At 34.6% G+C, this 25,071-nt stretch overlaps 2 protein-coding genes across 2 annotated transcripts; both read left to right on the top strand.

Annotated features, from left to right (window-relative positions):
- Positions 1 to 10,669: 10,669 nt before the first annotated feature.
- Positions 10,670 to 11,587, top strand: LOC120101452 (olfactory receptor 4A15-like). The gene has a single exon (XM_087654936.1). It carries the CDS (start codon positions 10,670 to 10,672, stop codon positions 11,585 to 11,587), a length of 918 nt encoding a protein of 305 aa, XP_087511062.1.
- Positions 11,588 to 22,056: 10,469 nt separating this feature from the next.
- Olr703 (olfactory receptor 703) lies at positions 22,057 to 23,004 on the top strand. The gene is given in 1 exon segment (NM_001000359.1): positions 22,057 to 23,004. A coding segment is annotated over 1 exon segment (948 nt).
- The last annotated feature ends 2,067 nt before the right edge of the window (positions 23,005 to 25,071 follow it).

The raw sequence follows: 25,071 nt of genomic DNA, 5'->3' as shown, positions 1-25,071 counted from the left end.
AGGATGATGCAGTCTGCCACTGGAATTCTTTAGTTTTGCTTTTCTTTATGCAAAGCCACTAAGAGGAGAGTAAAATTTTATTGAGATTAGAAATAATGTTTAAAGAATTACCTGAAGATGAATAATAAAGATAAAGATTTTTGCATATTATACATAATGAGAGAAATAAGCTAATTTTGTAACTATTTTTTATTAATTCTGGATAGGATATAAAAGTGAGTTTATTATTTTCTAAACCATCATCAAATGATATCTACTTTCATGAGAAACTAATGAGAATAACACCTCAATAAAGTTTTGTGGGAAAAAGAGATTCTCTATTATAACTATTTATAATTTGATCTGCATGGCAGATATTTATACCAGCTCAGGTGGGGGATTTCTTTTATTTCCTGGCCCAAAGTCTATATTTTCTGTCTCATATATATTAATGCTAGACCATATTGTGATAAACTAAAGATATGAATACTTTTGCTCTATGAGATGCAGTTGAAGATAGCACCAGATTACAGGTCTTGGTGAGAGAATTCTTATTATTTGGAAACCATATTATGCCATATTATGATCCCATTTTTGTTATCCTTCACTAGTTGTCATGTATGATTTTTCTGCCTTAAAAAGAATAGATATATGTCATTATTCATATTATTAAAATCAATAAAAGATATGATTAATATAAGAGTGTTTATGCTAAATGTGGTTACTTCAGTTAGTCAATTTTTTAATGATAGATTTTAAACTTATCCTTTTTCAATTTTAGAAGCATTTTTCAGTCTACAACAATGTTGGATCAAATATACTCTAGAAATAATATATTTTATTATCAATAGTCCTAATTCTGTTATTGGGAGGATATTTAATAATAGATGAGGCTGTGTAGAATGAATAAGGCTAGTAATCTAAGATGCAATGATTTCTTTTCTTTTCTCAAATATTAAATCCTAACCAGTTTCCCATCCCTTCACTCCTCCCAGTTCTGTCCAATCCTCAGCCTTCTCTCTCCTACCAATCTATTCCTTCTCCCATTTTCCTTCAGAAAAGAGCAGGTCCCATATGGATATCAATGAAACATGGCACAAGAATTTAACAAAAATTCCTTATATTAAGACTGAAAAAGGCAGATGGTATGAAGAAAAGGATCCCAAGAGCAGGCAAAAGTCAGAAACAATCACCACGTACACTGTTAAAAGTCTCACAAGAACACCAAGCTACATAACAATAGCATATATGTATAAGACCTAGTTCAGACCCATAAAGGCTACCCGGTGGTCAGTTAAGTCTCTGTAAGACCTAGGGATTGTTAGTTGATTCTTTTGGTTTCCACATTGCCCCCAAATGCTCCCATTTCCAGTCATCTTTCCATGTACTCTTTTCATTTATAATTTCCCCACCCATTACTACCTGCCCCTAGTCCACCTGTGAATTTTATTGTATTTCCTCTTCTCAGGAATATCCATGTATCCCCCTTGAGCCCTCCTTTTTATTTGCTTATCTGGGACTGTAACATGATAATTCTTTACTTAACAGTTAATATTCACCTATAAGTGAGTACATACCATGTTTGTCGTTCTGGGTCTGGGCTAGCTCAGTCAGGATAATATTTTTCTAGTCCTGTCATTTTGCCTGCTAATTTCATGATGTCATTGTTTTTATCAGCTGGGTAATAACACTTTGGTGTATAAATCTATCTGTTTTTTTAAATCTAGTATTCAGTTGAAGAACATCTATGCTGTTTTCAGTTTCTGGCTATTATGAATAAATCTACTATAAATAAAGATGAGAAAGTGTTTTTTTAGTATGATGGAGTGTCCTTTGGGTATGTACTCAAAGGTATATATTTGATCTTGAAATAGCTTGATTCACAATTTTCAATTTTCTGAAAAATTGATATATTGATTTCTGTAGCGGCTATACAAGTTTATTCTCTGCATAGCAATGGATGAGTGTCCCACATGGTTTTAGTATAGAATTCTACCAGATTATCAAGGGAGAGCTAATGCCAATGTTACTCATGTTATTCCACTAAATAGAAAGTGAAGGCATAGTACCAAATTCATTTTAGGAGGTCAACTGGAAATCAAGTGGATACATGTTTGGTAGAAAGAAGTTAAAGTATTGTTATTTGCCTATGTTATGATAGTATACATAAATGACCCAAAGATTCTACCAGAGAAGTCCTATAGGTAATATATACCTTTAGTGAATTAGCTGGATACAAGATTAACTAAAAAGAATAAATAAATCAGTAGCCTTTATATATAAATGGCAAAGGAACTCAAAATGAAATCAGGGAAACAACACCTTTCACTATTCAAGAAAATATTGCCTTTGATTATTCAATTCCCAAATAAAAGACACATGCCACCGTTAGTTTATAATAAGACTTTATCAGCACTAAAGCTGGACAGATATCTCTCCTAGATGTTATTAGTATATACTTTTCTATCAATAATTCCAAGTTATTATTTACTACTGTCCATCTGGACTGTTCTTAACTCTAACTGGCCAGCCCTCATTGCCAAGATTTTAAGATCTTTACCCCATGGCAACTTCTTCTCTCTCCATCTTCCTCTCCTCTCACAGTCTCCTGTGATCTCAAGCTCAGGAACCCCAAACCCTGACTATGTATCTTCTGCAACCTACTGGCTGTCAATATCTTTATTTAACCAACAGTTTTAAATTATGGAGCAAAAGATTGCTGTGAGAAACTATGTCTTGCGGGCCAGTATTTGTCATAAAAATATGTATCAAAAGAGAAAGTCTCAACACTTCACAATAGCCACAAATAGCATAAAATATCTTGGGGTTACTCTAAACAAGCAAGCCAAAAAATTGAATGACAATAACTTCAAGTCTTCAAGGAGAGAAATTGAAGAGATATTGAAACATGGAAATACTTTCACATTCATGGATTATTAGGATTTACATAGTAAAAGTGCCCTTCTTACCAAAAGCAAGCTACAGATTCACTGCAATTTCTATCAAAATTCCACCGAAATATTTTACAAATCTTGAAAGAGGAATTCTCAACTTGATTTGAAAGAACAAAATTCCTTGGATTACTGGAACAATCTGATACAGTAAAGAACTTCTGGGCATATCACCAATCCCTCTTTCAAGTTGTACCCCAGAGGTATAATAATAAACTCCCCCATGGTATTGGCATAAAAACAGACAGGTTGATCAATGGAGTTAAATGGCAGACCCAAAGATAAATCCACACATCTATCACCACCTGTTTTTTGATAAAATAGCCAGAAATATACAATAGAAAAACACATCTTCCATAAATTGTGCTGATCTAACTGGATATCTTGATGTAGAAAAAGTGAAAATAGATCTGTATCTATTAACCTGCATAAAACTCAAGTGCAAGTAGGTCAAAGACCTCAACCAAAACCAGATACACTGAACCTGATAGATCAACAACACAACAATGCAACAACAGCAACAACAATACAACAGCAACAACAACAACGACAACAACAACAAGGAACCACAACAGCTACAACAAAAATAAAGCCCGATAAACTACAAAACTACAGTGCATCCATTGTCAATGATGACAAATGAAGAATGTCCTTACTTACTTGTCCAAGGTCACCTGACATAGCATGAAGAACTCAGTCAGGCAGGTTGGGAGGGGCCACAGCAAAACTGAGGCTGTGACAATTTTTATTTATTTATACCTTTATCAAAAAGAGAATGTAATGGCAATTGCCAGGATTGATACAGTTTTAATTTTCAGGATACAGTGAAGTTAGAAAAGCTACACAGGAAACATAAGAGTTATGTCTAAAACCGATTGTCCTGTCAAACTTCAATGTTTTCTTGACTTCCGAGGGAACATCAGTGAAGCACAAAGTGGCCAGAACACTTGACTGCCTGAGAAAGTGCATGGGTTTCGGAGGAACTAGAAGGTACATAGTGCCTAGGAGCGATGGACTCTAACCTGAAGAACTTAACATGTATGTTTCTCAAGGCAGCCTGGCCAAGCCCACTTCATGGTACCCTGCAATGGAGAAATGGATCAAGGAACAATCATGGATGTCTTTTGGACAGAGAATACCTTTCAGATATGCTGTATTTTCCTTTTTTTCCAGAACACATATAACAAATTCAATTAATGCTGAAACTATGTATTATTATTATTATTATTATTATTATTATTATTTTACAATTTAATTAATATAATATACTGGTGGTAAATAAAACTCACATGAACATAGCTTTATGATATAGTGTGTGTATAGGATATGTGGAACCCTAATTCAATCCTAAGTACTGCAAAAACAAAACTAAACTGATATGGCTGGAAATGGTAGCATGCATTTGAAATCCCAGCACCTGGGAAGTGGAAACAGAGTAATCATGAGTTCAAAGTCATTCTGGATGAGCTCCAGTGCCAAAAGTAAAAATAATTATCAACAAAAGTCATATGTTTGAAAGAGCACAAGGAGGGGTGTATGGATTTGTTTGGAGGGAAGAAAAAGTAGAGGATAAACATAATTTCAAAAATAGAAGAAACACCTAATAAAAGAAGAGAAAAAGAATGAAAGAGAAAGAAAACCACTACCACCACCAAAACCGATGACAATAATCAATAAACTAGAAAACTCCAGTGGATTCATTCTCATCAGACATTATTAGGAGACTTGGAACTATTCTGAGTAGCCACTAAGTGTTTCATCATATTACTAATCATCAGAAAAGGGCAAATGATAGCTAGAAGGAGATGCCATTTCATATCTGTCAGAATAGTTGCTAGCAAAAGACAAAAGTCCTGGAGTTGGTGATACGAGCTTGTTATTCCAGCATCTGGGAGACAGAAACAAGAGTATCAGAAATTGGAAACCAGCTAGAGCCCCATGGTAGACTCCCTATAAACAACAAAACAGCGAAATACTACATAAATTGTATATGTCAAACACAAAATTAAATGGATGTTGGAAATGGGTGGAGAAAAAAATCCTTATGCACTCTTCTTGGAGATATTAACTCACATTGTTATTATAGAAATGAGTTTGGAGGTTTTAAAAAAAAATGATAGAAAGGAGCCAAATTCAGTTCCCAGTACCCATTTCACAACTCCCTCTTCTGGACTTCTTGGACTAACTTGTATGTGAATTCTGGACTAACACTAACTTGTATGTGAATTCACATGTAGACAACCATACAAATAATTAAAAGTAAAACTTTTTAAAGATGAAAACACTTATCATCAAAGAATCCTACTTCTAAGAATTTTGACAAACAAAAAGTGAACAATATTTCAAAGAGCTCTGCATATCCATATTTATTATTGTGATATTTTTAATGATCAGCATATGAAAACACTAAAATTTCTAGCACCAGAGGAACAGATAAAGTGATATACAGTGACACCCATTCAGACATAAGAATGACAGATACATAGCTAATTGTTACAATGTATATTAAGTTTCTATATGAAATCCTGTCTCTTATCTCAGGCAAAAATAAAAATAAAATAAAATAAAAAACAGGTAATGCATTTTTTCACTTGTGTATAATATTTTTTCTTTCTCCATTAATTTATTTATCCTGACTGAAGCCTCCTTCTCCTCCCAACCCATCTTCCTTAGATGACTTCTTCCCTATTCTTCCTTCCCTTTACCTCTGAGAAGTGGGAGTGCTCCCACCTCCCCAACCCTGGAATCAACCTACTGCAATACCTCAAGTTAATACAGAATTAGGCATATCCTCTCCCTCTGAGACCAGACAAGGCAGCCCAGTTAGGGAAACAAGATCCTCAGGCAGGCAACAGTCAGCATAAGCCTCTAGGTATTGGGGAACTCACATGAAAACTAAGCTGCACATTTGATACATACGTGCAGGGGCCCTAGGTCCATCCCATGTAAGCTCTTTGGCTGATGGTTTCATCTCTGGGAGCCACCAAGGATCAAGGATAATTGACTCTGTTGGTCTTATGGGTTCCTATCCCCTCTAGGTCTCTGAATACTGACCACAGCTCTTCTGCCAGATTCCCCACCTCCCTCTAAAGTTTGGCTGTGGGTCTCTACATCTGTTTTAATCAGTTACTAGGTGGAAACAGAGGACAGTTATGGTAGGCTCCTGTCAGCAAGCTAACAGAGTATCATTAATACTGTCAGGGATTCAGTTTCATGAGATAGATCTCAAGTTGGGCCAGTCATTGATTAGCCATTTGCTCAGTCTCTACTCCATCTTTGTCCCAGTACTTCTTGTAGGCAGGATAAAATTTGAGTAGATGGTTTTGTGAGTTGGTTGGTGTCCTTATAGCAGTCTTGCTTGGCTATAGGAGGTGGCTGCTTCAGGTTCCATATCCCCTCTGCTGGATGTCTTAGCTAGAGTCACCCCAATAGACTCATACATTCAATGTCTCTGACACATTCTAGATATGTGCCACCCCTGGCGAATTCTGTTCACTCTCCTGGTCCTCCCTCATCTTCTCCACACATTCCCCTTCCCATGCTCTCTTCCACCTAGTTCCCTTTCTCCATTTACTTCCAATGATTATTTCACTTCTTTTTCTGAGTGAGATTCAAACATCCTCCCTTGGGCCCTCCTTTTTTTTTAGCTTCTTTGGGTCTATGGATTATAGTGTGGGTATCCTGTATATTATGGCTAATATCTACTGTCTGTGAATTACCTCATAGTCAGACAATATTTTCTAGTTCCTTCCATTTGTCTGAAAATTTTATGTTTTTGTCTTTAATAGCTAAATAGTGTTCAATTGTATAATGAACCACATTTTATCTATTCTTCAGGAGAGGGGCATTTTGAGTTGTTTCCACATAGGTTGGACCAGGAAAGAAAATCCTCCAGCCACATAATAATGAAAACATGAAATATAAAGAGCAAAGAAAGAAAAACTATCTACAAGGGAAAGGCAGACTTATGAGAATTACAAAGTACTTCTCAACAGAAACTCCAAAAGCCAAAAGGGCATAGACAGACTGAAAGTAGATCCTAAGAGACCACAGATGTCAGCCCAAACTACTATACCCAGCAAAACTTTCATTCATGATAGATGATGTGAGATGTTTAATAGACCTACAGAAGCAGAGCATAATGCTTGTTAGTTGATAAAATATAACGTTGTAATATTAACTGTATTAAGAAGAATAATTCTTGATTACAGCTGTGATGACTAATCCTGGTATTCATCTTTATTACATCTGGAAACAACTAAAACTTGAGTAGGTGGTCTCACCTCTGAAGAATTTTCTTTACTGGATCATTTAAAGTGATAAAATATAATCTTGTCTACACCTGCATTGACCTCCGTACAAGGACATAGAAGGACGCTTTTGCTTTTACCTGCTTGCTCTTACTCTTGCTGACAAGTGTGTTTATTCTACTGCAGAGACATTCCTTAAACATCATTAGAGCTCCATTCTTTAGGATTTAATATAGACTGAGGACCAGCTGAGATATCTAGCACTGTGGACTGAACAACTACCAGATTCTTGTACTTTCCATTGGAAGGCAATTATTAATTGGTCTAGCTGTCACAGCTTGGAATTGACTTCAATCAATCTATTTCCAATATATTCTTCTATCAGTTCTGTTTCTCTAGAGAACCCTGACTAATAAAATTTTCTACAACATTAACTACTGTTTGTACTTATGAAGATCAGGAAGAATAGAACTTAATTTTTCTAGCCATAAACATACATCTTAAAGAGAATCAGTCATCTGAAGTGATGAGTGTATTATTGACTTGCTTATAACAACCATGTCAATATACTTCAATTTTAATGGTATACTTAAAATACAACACACACATGCACACACACACACACACACACACACACACACACAGACACACGCACGCGCGTCAAAGAATTTAATGCACGTGAAATACAAATCTATAGGAATTTAGCTGTAAATTTATATAAAAATATAACTAAAATTTGACTAGTTGTTTACAAATCTGGCTACCTAATGCATAAGTCTGCTTTGGAACATACTCTATGCATAAAATTTTCTACAAAGAAAACTAAACTGCATAGTCAAATTGCATATATTTGTATTTTATTGTTTACTTTCTTTTAAGTATTTGATGAGTTTTATGGGGATAAAAGTGAAAAGGTCCTTTTTAGTGGCTATTCTCTGAGGTATCTGAAAGACATAGATCAGTCCCCACCTCTTTCTATTTCCTCCCCTACCCTCCACCCCCAGTACTCATACACAGTCTACCATCTGACCTCTAAAACTTTACATAAACTTAAACTGTTTACCTCTTAAGGGAAATCTCTACATTTGAATTAAGCCTTTGTCAACTAACTCTGAAAATAATATTCCTCTTATTCTGCGTATAAGATCAATTGTCAACAAAGAAAGTATATGTTAAACTATATAATCACTATGATTTTCATATATGCACTTTAAGTTTTGAGCCATGCTGGACTTTATTATTTAGGAATTTTCCCTCAAGTTGTTCATTCATGACATTTTTCTCAAACGTTATATTCCTGTAAAGTGTATAGTGATTTTTGTCCTTAGGAAATCTCTGGAGATGCAAACCCTGCCTTCACAATTAAAATTAAGGTCCCAATGAATCTAATTAGAAGAAAATTACTATTGGACTTACAATGATAGGATGGTTTGTCATTGTGTGCTGTATAAAATATCCACAGACTTTGTTGTCTCTTAAGAAATAGAGTCAAATGTGCAAAACTGTCATCATTCAGGACTACTAGTCAGGTATCACATTCCTGAATTTGGGCCTAATGACTACTCCTTACTTAAATAACTAAAGGTATAGACTTGTTTGTAAGGGTCTTTAAAAATTCTCCTGTGGTTGATAATCCTCCCCATTAAGGGTTCATTGTGACTTTTAAAATGTATGCAGTTCCATGTAAAGCTGTAATGCTTTTGGATGACTTAATATTATAAAAATCCACAATATATTTTTCTGTTTACTATTCTTAGCAATTAGTTCCTAGTGTAACTACTTGAGGGATCTTCCTCTGAATAGACAGCTGATAGTGTCATGTCAGACCTTTTCTTAGCATTGTTTAATGTGTAAGGCATTGGAGAATGATGCAGCTCTGCAGTTGTTGAGTGAGTGCATTTAAAGAAACTAACATAAACCTTAAGCATGCTGCTACTTCAGGTGATTTAAGTGGCAGGACAAAAAAGAGGAAGAACAAAACCAGTCAGGTTTAGTGAAGTGAGGAGTATAAATGAGCATAGAATGTAGGAAGGAACCTCATTGAATATAATGTACAACAAGAGGACAGATTTTTTTTAATGGACTCTATGTAAGTATTATGACAGACTAATGAAATAATATTGGGAAAATATGATTTAGAAAAAGGAGGGAAAATGTAAGAGTAATGTTCTCAAGAGTGGTAAAGAGAATGGCTATTTAGATGACTCAGCTTGTAATGATGCCTGCTATGAAAACTTATGAGTTGAATTTCATTGTCCTCTAGGACCCACATGGTGGATAAAGAGAACTGTCTTCTGCAAATTGTGCTCTGACCTCATCATGTGTGCCATGGCATGTGCCCATGTATATGGTATAGTTTTTTGTTACATGAAATCAAATTGTCTTTCTCTTCCACTTTCATTCCCTCTCGCAATTCTTTCCTCCTGTCAGCTTCATCCCTTCATATAAAACTCCTTGATTCTTCCTATATCAATAGTAAAAATGTATCATATATTTGCAGCAAAACATATTCTTTTATATCTTCTCATGCAAACCATTTACAATAAACATGTGTGTCATGTTATACTTATTTATGTTATTGAACAGTCTTTTGGAGTAAATGTTAATCTTTTACATGGACATTTTATATTTAATACATTTTGTATTTTATTTATTACCATTTAACTTACTATTTTAAAGTTTGTTCCTTCATGTGATTATAAAAAAAACAATAAAATATGTTCTTGTGTAGCTTAACTTTAATTTCTATAGAAAAGATTTTAAAGGATAAATTGGTGAGATAATATGTTCTTATATTTTCTCATTCAATATTGTCAAATATTCAATATTATCAAATTGTGTCCAAAACATAAAGTTTAAATATTCTTTTCAACTACATGAGTAATTTATTGCTGACTTGATAGGTATAGACGCACATATATCTTTTTCATTTTCTACCTATATTTGTGTTTCAACATCCTATAATGTGTTTCATATATTTAAATGTATTTCTTTTAATTGTTTTGTAAATATTAAAGTTAAGTTTTATGTAATTAAAATCTTATTTTTTATTTTAGAGATTACAATGTAATTTACTGTATGCCTAATTATTATTTAATTTCTTGCATGCTTTTTTTTCTAAATATTAAGATATTTTAATTTTACATTATATCTTTAAACTATCTTTATTCTGCTTATGCTCATTGTACTAGTTTCATGTCAAATTTCAGCAGTTGCTGGGTAGTTGTAAAATTAATTATGACATATCACTTATGTCACAACCTGTTCTTTTCCTGAATATGTCTTTATTTCTCTTTCAGTTGACCCGTAATGCCATTGAAATTTGGAGACTCCTTTTTATGTTATTAATAAGTTCTGGAATAAAATAAGCTATGACTTTTATTTTCTTATTTCTAGAATGAATAAACATTATTTTAAAATTTCATGACGTTGCTGCTATCATTTCCAATACTTTGCTTGAACACTGAATAAAGATATACAGAAGAATACATGGAACAGAGAAACAATGTGACTGAGTTTTTTCTCTTGGGCCTTACTCAGAGTCCTGAAGGCCAGAAAATATTATTTGTTGTGTTCTTGGTCATCTATGTTGTGACAATGGCAGGCAACCTACTCATTGTTGTGACTGTTGTGGTCAGTCCAAGTTTAGATGCCCCCATGTACTTCTTTCTTGGCTACTTATCATTTATGGATGCTGTTTATTCAACCACAGTTACACCAAATATGATTATAGACTTACTCTATGAGAAGAAAACTATTTCCTTCAAAGCTTGCATGAGCCAGCTTTTCATAGGACACTTGTTTGGTGGAGCTGAGATCTTACTCTTAGTTGTCATGGCCTATGACCGGTATGTAGCCATCTGTAAACCCTTACATTATCTGACTATCATGAGCCAACGTGTGTGTGTGTTGCTATTGTTGTTGGCCTGGTTTGGGGGTTTCTTGCATGCTGTAGTCCAACTTCTATTTGTATATAACCTTCCTTTCTGTGGCCCTAATATCATTGATCACTTCATCTGTGACATGTACCCTTTATTAAAATTGGCCTGCACAGACACTTATGTTATTGGCCTCACAGTTGTTGCCAATGATGGGGCAATTTGTGTGGTCATCTTTATAATGTTGGTGATTTCTTATGGGGTCATTCTTCACTCCCTGAAGAATCTCAGTCAGGAAGGGAGGCGCAAAGCCCTATCCACCTGTGGCTCCCATATTACTGTGGTAGTCCTCTTCTTTGTTCCCTGTATTTTTATGTATGTGAGGCCTCCTTCTACTTTACCCATTGATAAGTCATTGACTGTATTTTACACCGTTATCACCCCAATGTTAAATCCCCTCATATATACTCTGAGAAATGCAGAGATGAAAAATGCCATGAGGAAACTTTGGACAAGTAAAGGGAAATGAAGTGGAAGAGAAATAGAGGGAGTCAATTTTCTAGGGACTGTCACCCTAATAGAATATCTAATTCTATATACAATATAGAAGTCCATAAGAAAGCGAGAAAATTATTTTATTACACTAAGTTTCTCCTCAATGTTTGTAACTTAAGAGCAATAAGAACAATTACTATGTGAATTCTTTCAGTGAACAACATGCATTTTTAAGATTTTCAGAATAAGTAGAAAAAACACATTAAATTTGAGCAACAAAATAGTTTTACACAGACTAAAGAGTTATGTGCCATAATTAGTACTGTAAATTTATTTTAATTTGTGGAAAATTCTTTTGTGTTTCTTAAATAAATTTAATTGGTTTTGAGAGCTGAGAAAGCTTCTTGCCAAGAATAAAGAAATAATATGAAGCTACTTGGATCATTATTTGCCTCTCACACTATTAAAAGCACATTAATATTTAAAATAATTTTAATTTTATGTTTAAAAGAGAACTTTTGATATAATTTTGTTAAAATTCTTGACATATTTGTATTAAATAGAAGTAATATTGAAGTTTTAATGTTAATGATAAGGAGGCATAGACAAAATATCTAAATGAACAATGGAGAAATATACCAAATCTTATTTTCACAATTGGAAAGTCATATGAATTCATTTGGTGGCTGGTATCTTTGCTAGCAGATTTTATAGTTATAAAAACATCCTATCAAAGTTCTGAACTTAGAATGTCTGATACTTTGCTGTTTTTCAACTTCTGTTTCCTTAAGAGCTCATGGCATATTGAAAGAGAACAGCTTCTGACGTTCATATATAAAAATAACAGAATTCAGCCCATGAAGTATAGTAATACAATGCATAGTCTGTATTAGATATTTTAGAAAATACCATCGTCAAGAAAGCTCTTAGGAAAATATAGTCAAGAGAAAGAAAGTAGTGAATTTGTTCAGATTCTTCCTGGATCCATCCTACAATCTCCAGGTCTAAATATCAGCCCCTAGGAATGTTGTTCCCACAGAAGCCTAGCCTAATCCTCCTGTACAGAGTGATGCACTGCTAAATACTGTCACTGCCAACCTCACAGCTCCCCAATAGGAAGTCCAATCCTCTTGTCCATGTTAGAGGGATAATTCAAAGTGATTGGAATGCAACAAGGAACAAAAGAAGTTAGCAATGCCCTCAATAACCATGTGCTTTATGTTGTTATAAGCTAGATAGCAAACATCAGTTTTCCTCGCTGATTAGAACTTAGGATTAAGCCTTCAAGAGTAGGTTTCTTGTGGAGTGTGTCTTAAATCCAACCAGAGAGTGGTTAGTTAATCAAACAATGTTTGTGACAGGATTGCAGCAGTGTATCATGCTGGCTATAAATCATAGTGGTTGCAGCTAAGTTGGTGACTGTTACCATCTGAAAGCATGCAGTGTACCTTCCAGTACCATGATCACTAGTCAGCAGTGGTAAAGTCTCTAGTTAGGCACTAGCTTGACCTTTCTGTGAGATATGTGAGTGTTGTCTTCAGTAATAGGGCCTTGAATCAGTTTATGGAAAGCAACCAATAGCTTTGGCAATAGCCTGAGTTGTTTGGGGCCTTCCACAGAACTGCTTTGATTAACGACTAAACCAGATATAACCCGTATCTGGCAGTGGAGTTAGGGCAGTATCTCCCTTGTGCTTAGAGTGATTTTATTTATATTTTTACATGTCATATTTATATTTTTAGAAGATTTTGAGGTAGTAGGATTTCATGCAACCATGCGAATGGTCCTTAGTGTTAGTTGTCCCTCAATAACATCTCTCCATCAGTCCATCCATATTTAATCCTTTAGCTTCTTTTTGTCCCTGTTTATCCATTACTGTATATTCTCTTTCTCTTTCCTTAGAAGACCTTGTTGACATCCACATGTAGAACAAAACCTACAATGATTTAGGGAGACTTTTATACACCTCCCCAGGATGATTTTTTACTTTGGATTCATCCATTTAAGTGAAATTTTCATAATTCCATTTTAACAGCTGAATAATATTTCATTGTGCAAATCTGCCACAATTTCATTATATATTCTTTCATTGATGGCTATTTCAATTTTCTGGCTATTATGAATAGAGCACTTAGTCCTAAATGGATTATCTTCATTAAACTCAGGGATCAGGGAGATATAGAAGAGAAGACCAAAAGATTATAAGGAAGTAGATGATTTCAAGGAAACACTGTAAGATGAAACAGGACTGATGGACCAAAAAATTTATAGAAACTCTGATAATAGAGTGGTTCTCGCACTGACGGGGCAAGTGCGCATGAGTCCCAAGCCAAATGGTTTTGGTTTGTGTTTTTATGGTGTGCGTGTGTGTGTGTGTGTGTGTGTGTGTGTGTGTGTGTGTGTGTGTGCACATTATATTTTCTTTTGTTTCAATTTTGACTTTTCTAAAAAGAGAAATATAGATAATGAAGTTAGGTAGCGCAGGAGGAGAGAGGTTTCTGGGAGGAGTTGGTGAAAGGAAAAGCCAAGGTTAGAATATTGTCTATATATAAACAAGGTATGTAAGGTATATGCCTATGCTATATCTAATAGCTCCTCATATTCTGTATTTATTGAATTGAACAGAAGTTTTAATTTCCAATTCAGCATGCTCAATTGATTGATTTTGCAAATTGGTCATTTATTGTGTTCTTCCATACCCCATATCCCATGATTATATGTTTCACATGCAACTAATTTCTAATTTAAAGCACTAAAAAAGGCTGTCCAATAAGAAATTTACACTACTATCTTCCAAAACAAACAAACAAAAAACAAGGAAAGAAAGAAAGAAAGAAAGAAAGAAAGAAAGGAAGGAAGGAAGGAAGGAAGAAAGCAAGCTAGCCAAAAATTCTTCCAAACCAAAATATGAGCAAATCGCAGAACATAGAAGCAAGAACAGTGAATATCAGGGCAACATGGTCTCATCAGATGACTGTGATTTCTCAACCTCTAACCTAAAAGATACTGAAACTAAGAAAGTTCTAGAAGACAATAATTTTAAAATCTAGTAAAATGATCAATGACCTGAAAACAAACACAAATAATCAGATGATTTTGTTCAGAACATAGTGAAGAAAGTTAGCAGTGGAGAATATATCAGCAAAATGGTTGATGAAATCAACATGAAAGTTCAGCAAGGAAACAAAACATGAAAAAAGAAAATATTTTAAATGATAAAACTAAATAAGGCAAATGAAAATCAAAAAGAAAATATTACTAACAGTCTCCACCAAGCATAAGAATACCATACATGGAGGACAAAGTTGAGAGTATTGTGGGCTAAGATTTATGAGGCAACTTAATAGGACTACCATATTCAAGAACTATGTGTTATAATTAAAATTCCTAACCACATAACTGAAGGAGCTAGTATAAAGGCATAATAAATATACCAATGTCATAACAGAGAATTTCTGAAATTTATTTTTCTTTTTCAGATAAATGTAACTTTATACACGAGTGCTGAAGTTCCATCATCCATATCCAACTTCTCTCATCACCCCCTACCTACCCTCAGATTCCTGACCACCTTTTCTTAAGATATATATGAGTCAATTTAGCATTATTTATTTCTTTGTGTGCCCAGATGGCCATTTGGAATTGGACAATTTACATGGGAGGTCTTCTCTAAACAAAATTGATTTTCTTTCTCAGCAGCTATTAACCACTTGTAGCTCTTCATCTGGGGCAGGGGGAAATGTAGAATTTTCCTCATCTATGTTAGTATGAAAAGTAGTGTTATCATTATACAAGTTTTGTTCAAACAAACTAGAGTTAAGTTTTAATGGGTGCATATTCCTTCTCATGTCTAGGGAATCTATCTAGGTTGAGACATCTTGCACCTAGGGCTTATCATTCCGACTCATCTTCCATGGATTCTTTGAGCCTTAGGTGTAGGGGTTTGCATTGTATATCTCTCAATTGGGGCTGCCTTTTACAATCACTTATTCAACTTTGAGGATTCACACACCTCTCTAATCGTTTCCACCTGGTATAAGAGAAAGGCCTCTTTGCTGAGGAGTAAGAGCTATACTAATCTGTGTGTATACAGGTAACTATTTAGAATGTAGTTAGAAATTAGAATAGTTTAGGAAGCTGGCATTAGTCAGTTATCCTCTATGTCTGTTACATCACCTGTCTTGGGTGGTTGGGTAGGTTTATAGTGTCAGGGATGAATTCCCTTCCATTGATCACATCCTCATTCCAACTAGATAGCTGCACAATGACAGCCAATCATCAGAGAGGAGGGTTCCAGATGAATTTCTAGTTCAATTCCTCCCAGGCCTCTGTGTGACGTGTGTGTTGTCATCAGCAATAGTGTATTACCTTCAACTTCTGGAAGCAACTAAGGGCAATGACAACAACTCATATATTATTTTAAAAATATTCCTTTCACTTATTTTGTTGTTTGTTTTTTTTTGTGTGGGGTATGCAAATATGACATTCCTTCCATTTGACTAATTTTTTTATCATGCATTTCTAATCTACCATTAAATCTAAATATTGAGTTCTTGATTTCAACTAATATATGTTTTAGTATTTAAACTTACAAAATTCATTTAATATCTCTAATGATTTATAGATTCTTATAGTTTAAGTTCATCATTAAATATTTAATTTCTTATTATCTGTATCAACTATGTTTTTCCTTACTCTGTCTTTCAGTCACATTTTTGTGTTCATCATTTTTATTCTTTTACTTGAATGACAGATCTGGTATATAAAACAATTGTACAGACAAGTCAAGCCTGCTTGTTTACAGTGTTCACTTCTTTGCAGACAGTGAACTCATTTTGTTGTCTCTTACAACATCAGCCCCATAGGTCATCAGTTGTTTTATTTGTAAGGCTTTTGATTGCATTTCATTATCTCTCCTCATAGTTCATTTTTTGATATTTGATACTGAGAAATGTTCCTTTTTAATTTCATGAGTGACAAACACATAATCTCTTTCTAGTATTCTGGAGTGGATCACATCTTGGTTATAGAGAATTACCATGAATTTGGTGCATTTAAAAGAAATGCACTATGATAATACTCTTCATATATTTTTCTTAAAGAAGCAAGCAAATTTCAATTTTGACCTAGTGTAGGCATCATATGATCTACAAACACTCTCATTTATTCAAACTAAAAGAAGTACTTGTAGTTCTCTGAATTCAAGTATGGAGAGACTTAGGAAATTACATCCATTAAATAACTTCATCAAGTGATACATTCTTTTGAAATTTTCAGTTTTCAATTTGTCAGAAAGATGAAATAAGTCCAGCAACGTCAAATGTAATTTTTTATTTCTTACGACCACATTTGTTCTGGCATACATATTAGCTCATAATTACATAATGATAATGTATTTCATGATGACTTTATGTCTTGATAATATTTACAGAATTAAATATGTTTCATAGTATTTAGTGTTTAACTTAGAAGAAATACATATAACCTTTGGGATTGATAGCTTTATTTCATTTATTCGGTAGGTTGAAAACAGACAAGTTGTAATGAAGCATGTTTACATGGGTATTTATGACATCAAAGATCCAGTGTGTAACTAAGCATATGATATCTGTTCACTGGAGCTGATGGATCCCCAAGATAAATGAGTTACAGTCGAAGACTTTCGAGCACTTGTACATGCACTAAAAACTGATTGTTTTCCCTGTCTTTAGTTTGTTATACAAATCTAAATTCAATTCATAGTATACTGAAAAGAAGGAAAATTATTGACACCGTAAATATTCTTACAACTTCTTTGGATTCAGAGTTAGAGCTTATCAAAGCCTACAGTCTATCTAACATTGCACAACTTATACAGACTGTCTTCTGAAGAGCTAGATATCACTGCTGGAGTCTAAAGTTCTGAGCTCTGTGGCTTTATACACAAAGTTTATTGGTTGGAATGAGACTCACAGAGGAATGCTATGGTGTGCTTGGTGTTTGGAAAAGAGGATGGGCATGCTCTCTCCTTTAGAATGTTCTAAATACTATTGTGCTTACTAAATATTTGATCATTTACAATTCACATATTATCAATTATAGCAGATCACAAATTTTCACTTTATATTATAGGTTCATCATATTACAAATAAGTCAGAATCTCTTGGCAGCCCTTTTTTTCTCTAGGGAATTGACCAGGGAAAAAAACTTGTTTGGAAGAGCTTGCTGCATTTGAATTTGTTCCAAATAGTCTAACAGATCTATTATGTTTACAGTCTGTAGTCTCTTAATGTTAAACTAGTGATGATGTAATCTGTACATATAAAGGAAGGAATCATTATTTAGAATGGCCTGAGGCCATTTTGAGAACTCCATTCGGTCCAAAAAAGAGGATGTCTTAGTTGAGCCCCAGTCTTCATACTAACATTCTCTTTTCTCATATCTCTGACTGCTCCCAGAATTTTTTGTAAGGTTTGAATTCCCTTATTGAAATCGTACAGATATTCAAATAGTTACTTAAATGTTTGAAGGAAGAAGTATTTCCCCCAAAAAAATGATGCTTGAAAATAAAATAGAAATCTGTTTATACTTGTGGAAAACCTCAATCATCTTCTTATCTAAGATACTAATTTGAAGTTCTGGCTTGGTAAATAGAGGGACTAACACCTAGGTACTTAAATGGTCAATCATGAGTCCACATAACATAGTCAGTTTTCATTGTTTCACAAGAAATGATTGACAGAAAAAAATGTGTAAAATTTTAAGAAAAATTGTGTTGCTAAATTTTGAGTTTGTATATTTGATATACCAAATAATATCCCACATTAGGTTGATTTGCCTAACATCTAATTTTGCACAGCAATGAAAATATATAACTTGTTTCTCCAAGAAGAAACAAGAAAGAAACAAGAAGAAGTTTTTGTTTACTAGCAGGTAAGAGTTTTAATCTACTGTTATATAGTAAATGTTGATTTTATTGATTTTACATTATAAACATTCAGTTGGCTGTTTTATACCTCTCTGGTAGAATAAGTTAATGGGAAGCTGGTGTTGAAATATAGAAATAGTCATCAGTAGTGATTATTTCTAGACCTATGAATGTTATTCATATATTTTATTATCACACCGTAGATATAAAAATGAAAGAAACATTAATTTTGTATACCTAGGACAAGTCCCAAAATACACATCTACAAAATAACTGAGAGTGATGCAAGATAAATTCCTATGAAACCTTGAAATATAACAAATGGCTAAAACATCATATATTCTTTCTGAAGGCAACTGAATTCAATAGCAAATTTACTAAACAGAATTAACTTGCAAAATACCAAACATAGGCTGTTTTAGTTTTATATTTAACATGTATTTATTTTTTTGTATTGACAACAACAAAGGATATATGCTAAATAAATAAAAGACAAACCAGTTTGGTACCTTATATTTTTCTTTATGAGAGATTATATTTTGCCTAATATATTTACGTGTAATTTGTTTTAGAATTTGAATTTGTAAAAAAAAATGTGTCTTAACAACTATGCTACAATGTAAAAGAAAGAATCTCTACAATGTCTTTGAAAGTTATATGACCTAAATGACCTAAGTAAGCATGTTAGTATGTCCTTAGAGACAAACTCAGGCTCAGGATAATATGTAACTGATGTTAACTAAACATATATTTAAAATTATTATTAAAATTACTAGTGTGGGAATTTTGTTAATGTCTATTTTATTTTGGGAAAAACATATTCTTTTTTCTTTTATATTTAAGATTACAATATAATTACATTTCTGTCTTCAATCATCTTCCACATTCACAGTAACCCCCTTTACTCTTTGAGAAAAAATATTCTTAATAACCTGTGTTAATATTTTAAAGATATTAAGACTCTAATTTGGAAGTATGTCAAGACTATTTAAATTTTTACTGCAAAATATTTGAAAATTGACACAACAAACTGTAGTTCAAATACTAGACTTCACTGTGCTATATTAATAAGTACACAATTAAATAATAATTACATAGTAATAATTACTATAGAACCTCTATCTTATTAAACTAGAGCAAAAGGTTAAAAAGAAATAAACATACACAAAATGGGCTGTAAGTTAAGGAGAACCGGCATAATCTTTTCACAGCTTTATGACCTGAAAACGGTGTACTTTTGTCAGTCTGTTTCTTCAAGGAGGATCTCCTAATGAGACGAAACAGTTATGTGAGTGAGACAGAGGGGAGGCACATCATGGTTGCCATCTAGTGAAATAGCATATTCTCTTTTTTCCTTGTTTTATTTTATCTTCCTAGAGTTATTTTTCTTATTTTATTTCCAGTCTTCCTTTGGTTAGGCTTGTCATTCATGTGTGTGTGTGTGTGTGTGTGTGTGTATGTGTGTGTGTGTGTGTGTGTAGTGTGCACATATCTCTCTTCATATCTATCTCCTGGTATCTTTGTGTGGAATCTACTTATTTGCTTCTATTTAAGATGGATAAATATTATACTTTCTTATGAATGTATTTATACCAAAACAAGTACGTCTAAAATAGATATATTCTAACATAGTAGATTCTAATGTAGCAGTTGCCATAGCCATGAATTTATTTGTTAGTTGAAAATTCCTAAAACCAAGTGTCATAAATATAATTTTTTTAAATCAGTGTATTAAACAGGCAATGGACAAGATTTAAAAAGATGACAGGCCAAGGAATATGAAGTAACTGGTCTATGTAACAGTAAGTGGGTTACTTTTTTATAGTAATATTTGCTTTTTTACATGTGTTATATCCCAACTTCATGTTCCACTTTTCCAAATTTCCTCCACCTGCCCCATGTCCATTCTTCCTTTATTTCCCTTCAAAAACCAAAACCAAAAACCAAGAAGAATAGTCCGTCTGGGGATATCAACCAAACACATCATAACAAATTACAATAAGACTAGGCACAAACACTCATATCAAAACTAGATGAAGTGACCCAGTAGGAGGAAAAGTGTTCCAAGCTCAGGCAAAATAGTCAGAGTTGCCTCCTCTTCTACTCTTAGGAGTCTTACAACAATACCACAGCAACACAACCATAATTTAAAGGCAGAGGACCTAGCTCAGACCCATAAGGCTTTGTGATTGCCGTGCTACTCTCAGTGTTTTTCTGTGTCAACTTGACATAAGCTGAAGTTATCACAGAGAAAGGAGCCTCAGTTGGGGAAATGCCTCCATGAGACCCAGCTGTAAGGTATTTTCTTAACTAGTGATCAAGGGAGGAGGGACCATTGTGGGTGGTGCCATCCCTGGGCTGGTAGTCTTGGGTTCTATAAGAGTGAAGGCTGAGCAAGCCAGGGGAAGCAAACCAGTAAGAAATATTTCTCCATGGCCTCTGAATCAGCTACTGCTTCCTGACCTGCCTGAATTCCAGTCCTGACTTCCTTTGGTCATGAATAGCAGCCTGGAAGTGTAAGCTGAATAAACCCTTTCCTTCCCAGCTTACCTCTTGGTCATGATGTTTGTGCAGGAATAGAAACCCTAATTAAGACATTCAGTAAACCCCTATCTGTACTGCTTAGCTGATTCTGAATAACATGTTTTCATGGTATATTCAACCCCTTTTGCTCTAGATTTCTTCCTTTTCCTTTTCTGGAAGGTTCCTCTGACTTTGCCTGGTATTGGTGGTGGGTCTCTGCATCTGCTTTCATGAGTTGCTGAATGGTGGCCTCGGATGACAATCAGCATAGATTATGAGAACAGCAGAATATCATTAGGAATTACCTTATTGATTTTTTTTTACCAGTTATATTTGGGTTTATCCTGGGCTCCTGGGGCTGAGCAAACTCTGGTTCCTGGCTCTTCATACAGCGTCAGCGGGTTTCCTCTCATAGCATGGGCCTTCAGGTGGACCAGTTAGAGGTTGGCCACCCCTACAAATTCTGTGCCACCACTGTCCCAGTACATCTTGTAGGTCAAAGTTTTGGTTATTGTATCCAGTATCTTGTGATTCAATGAGTGAGTTTTGACTGAGCATCCTTTAGACTTGAATGACTGACTACTAATTTATATTGTAAGATATTTCAAGAAGATATTAATTTTGGTGATATATAGATCTTATTCATACATACATTTTATATACCTGTCAACAGATACAACTCTATCAGTTCAAAGAACTGACTCTATATCTTCTTATATATTTGTCAATAACTGCCATCACGAATAAGTGAGTTTGTTGGAAGTGAGAACTCATTTTTTCTTTATTGTGGCTTGGTTCTTTGTTAATTTATGAAGAGTTGGAGTCAAAGACTTTAATTATAATGCTTCAAATGAAATAATCTGAGGAATGCAAAATTTCTAAGGGAAAATCTACTGGCTAGTTAGATGAGGACCTGAATAGATGTTACTAAAGGTTTCCAGCATGTCCTCTACTATAAAAGATAAACCTGAAGATGTGCTTAAGAAGAAAAGAAATTCATGGTCTTTTAATTATATCATTACAGATCCTGTTTTCCTGAGTTATTCACTGAGAAGCAATCCAAATATACTTAAATGGGACAGAGAAACAATGTCACAGAATTTATCCTCCTGGGACTCACTCAAGATCCAACTGGACAAAAAGCATTATTTGTCATGTTTTTACTTATCTACATTGTGACAATGGTGGGCAATCTGCTTATTGTGGCCACAGTGATTGCCAGCTCCTCTTTGGACTCCCCAATGTACTTCTTTCTTGCTTATTTATCAATCATGGATTCTGTTTATTCTACTTCCACATCACCAAAGTTGATTATGGACTTACTCTCCGACAAAAAGACCATCTCATTCACAGCTTGCATGGGCCAACTCTTTACTGAGCACTTATTTGGTGGTGCTGAGGTCTTCCTCCTGGTGGTGATGGCCTACGATCGATATGTGGCCATCTGTAAACCCCTTCACTATTTGACCATCATGAATCGACAGATTTGCATCCTTCTGTTGGTGATAGCCTGGGTTGGTGGGTTTGCTCACTCTGTGATTCAACTTGCTTTTGTGTCTAATTTGCCTTTCTGTGGACCCAATGTCATCGACCATTTTATCTGTGACATGTACCCACTATTGAGACTTGCATGCAGTGACACTTACTTCATTGGCCTTACTGTGGTTGCAAATGGTGGAGCAATCTGTATGGTCATTTTTATTCTTCTTTTAATCTCCTATGCATTCATCCTAAACTCTCTTAAAAACTACAGTCAGGAAGGGAGACGTAAAGCCTTGTCCACCTGCAGCTCCCACATCACTGTGGTTGTTCTTTTTTTCGTCCCCTGCATTTTCATTTATGTTAGGCCAGTCTCTAACTTTCCCATTGATAAGTCAATAAGTGTGGTTTTTACAGTTATCACTCCCATGCTGAACCCTTTAATATATACTCTGAGAAATGCAGAGATGAAAAATGCCATGCAAAAACTCTGGTGTAAAACATCAACTACAGGCAGAGTAAGAGTGCACTCCACACACTGAGGACTTCTGTTGTAGTGAAGGACCCTAGGGGATTTTGACAGTCTTACACCACCTGCCTCAGGTCAAGACTAAGCCAAGTTCCATTCTCCACCCACAGTTCTCCAGAGGATCAAGAGCATTCTTTAAAAACCACAGAATGTACTGACCGATAGTCACTTGACTCTCTTGTCCCAGATAGAGTTAGAATGCAAGTCATAATCTGCTCACGCTTGTTAGCCAATAAATTTAAAGGTCAATATCCTTAGCCAATAAGTTTAAACTGGCGTACCATAGCAATTTCCTAATGAAGTCTCAGACTGTACATGTCCTTTTGTGCTAATAAATTGCTAATTGTAGATTTCACTTACTGGTTTCTAGTCAAATAGCCTTCACATACTGGTAAGTGTTATACTCATATTTTTATATGAAATAGATATCTCTTAATAGATATAATTTTATCCTTTATCCAAAAGTCAGTCAAGAGGTATATTGTAGACCAGGTCCCTATTTTCAATTAAATTAACACAGATCCTGACTATTTATTTTTATTCAATACTCAAGATATTGCCAAGGCATAGATCTAAGTTCCTAAGATTTAATTTAAAAACAAAACAACATAACACTAAGGATTAGTTGCTTTGGATTTTCCCATGATAAAAGTAACAAAAGAGACAAACCTGGAAGTTTATTAAGTTGCTGATGGCCACCTAGGTGAGATAAACTGTGAGTGTAGTGTATTGGTCCATTGTTCATCCCTCTGTTTTCTCTTTCCAGAAAAGACACCTCCATTATCTTCTCTCAAGTCCAAGCTGGATTTGAAATGCAGAGGTTTTTTTTGTCATTATAGTCATTGAATTCTTCATCTCAGTTACTATTGCTGGAGGTTTTTCAAGTAATGCAATTAAGTTGATAATTGCTGTTATACAATATATAATAGAAAAGTATTTTATTCAGAATGAAAGAAAGCTTCATTCTTGAGCTTTATAGTTTCATGCAGGTCCTGTTTTTTCTGAGCTCTTGTCTGTAACATGTCTTATAAAAGAGTAATGGGACAGAGAAACAATGTCACAGAGTTTATCCTCTCCAACTCATTCAGGATCCTGTTGGCATGCACCTAGTATGCTGGAGAGTTTGAATGGGAAGGGTTCAGAGGTCACCCAGTTCAATTTCTTTATCTTCCGATCTGCAAACAGAAACATGTAACTATACTTACAGCCAATGTCTTTGTGGAGCTTTCCCTAAACTATTTTTTTTCTGAATCCTTACATGAAGGTTCCATTTTTGTGCAATGTTAGTCTCTAGAAAACCATATATTTTAACTATCTGTCTTTCGAGTTTCCATTTTCTCCAGTCTCACTGCATATCTTACTATAAGAGTCTGAAAAATATCATATCAGATTCTAACACAGCAATTGGTAATAGAGATGAGTTGGTTTTGTTTGGGTAAATAAAACTAACAAGGTCAAGATCATACATAGAGATGGGGTATGACTTTGGAATAGGTAGGTGTGTGATGTACAGTACAGGATTACAGCTCAGCACACATGAGACGCCTTATGAAATAATTGTCCTACGTAACACTATTTTTACGGGTCTCAGGTCTTTTTCCCGATGGTGATAGCTTATGATTAATATATAGCCATCTGTAAGCCTGCACTATTTGCCCATTATGAACTGTCAGGTTTGTTCCAGGAACCTTACCACCTGGAGAGAGAGAGAGACAGAAAGAGAGAGAGAGAGAGAGAGAGAGAGAGAGAGAGAGAGAGAGAGAGAGAGAGAGAGAGAGAGAGAGGACACAGAGTAGGACTCTGTTGTGGCTCTAAGGACTGAGGATCTCCAGTCAGTTAGAGTCTCTAACTATACTGAAATGCTGATAACTTGTAAAAAGCCCTAAAATCTTTCTTGCTTATTCTGAGGGTAAAAAACTGCTGGCTTAGGTGATTGACACCTGTAGCCTAACAGGAGGGGATCAAGTAATGAGGCCTTTGTTCTATCTCAGCAGGAACTGCGAGTCTCTAGCTTTCAGTCTGCTAGTAGAAGTTGCAGGAAGAAAATAAGACACTCTGAAAACTGGTTATAACATTTATT

This window comes from Rattus norvegicus, chromosome 3 (genome assembly GCF_021556685.1).
Source record: "Rattus norvegicus strain SHRSP/BbbUtx chromosome 3, alternate assembly SHRSP_T2T, whole genome shotgun sequence".
Taxonomy (NCBI): domain Eukaryota; kingdom Metazoa; phylum Chordata; class Mammalia; order Rodentia; family Muridae; genus Rattus; species Rattus norvegicus.
This window is presented reverse-complemented; position numbering and strand designations above follow the sequence as displayed.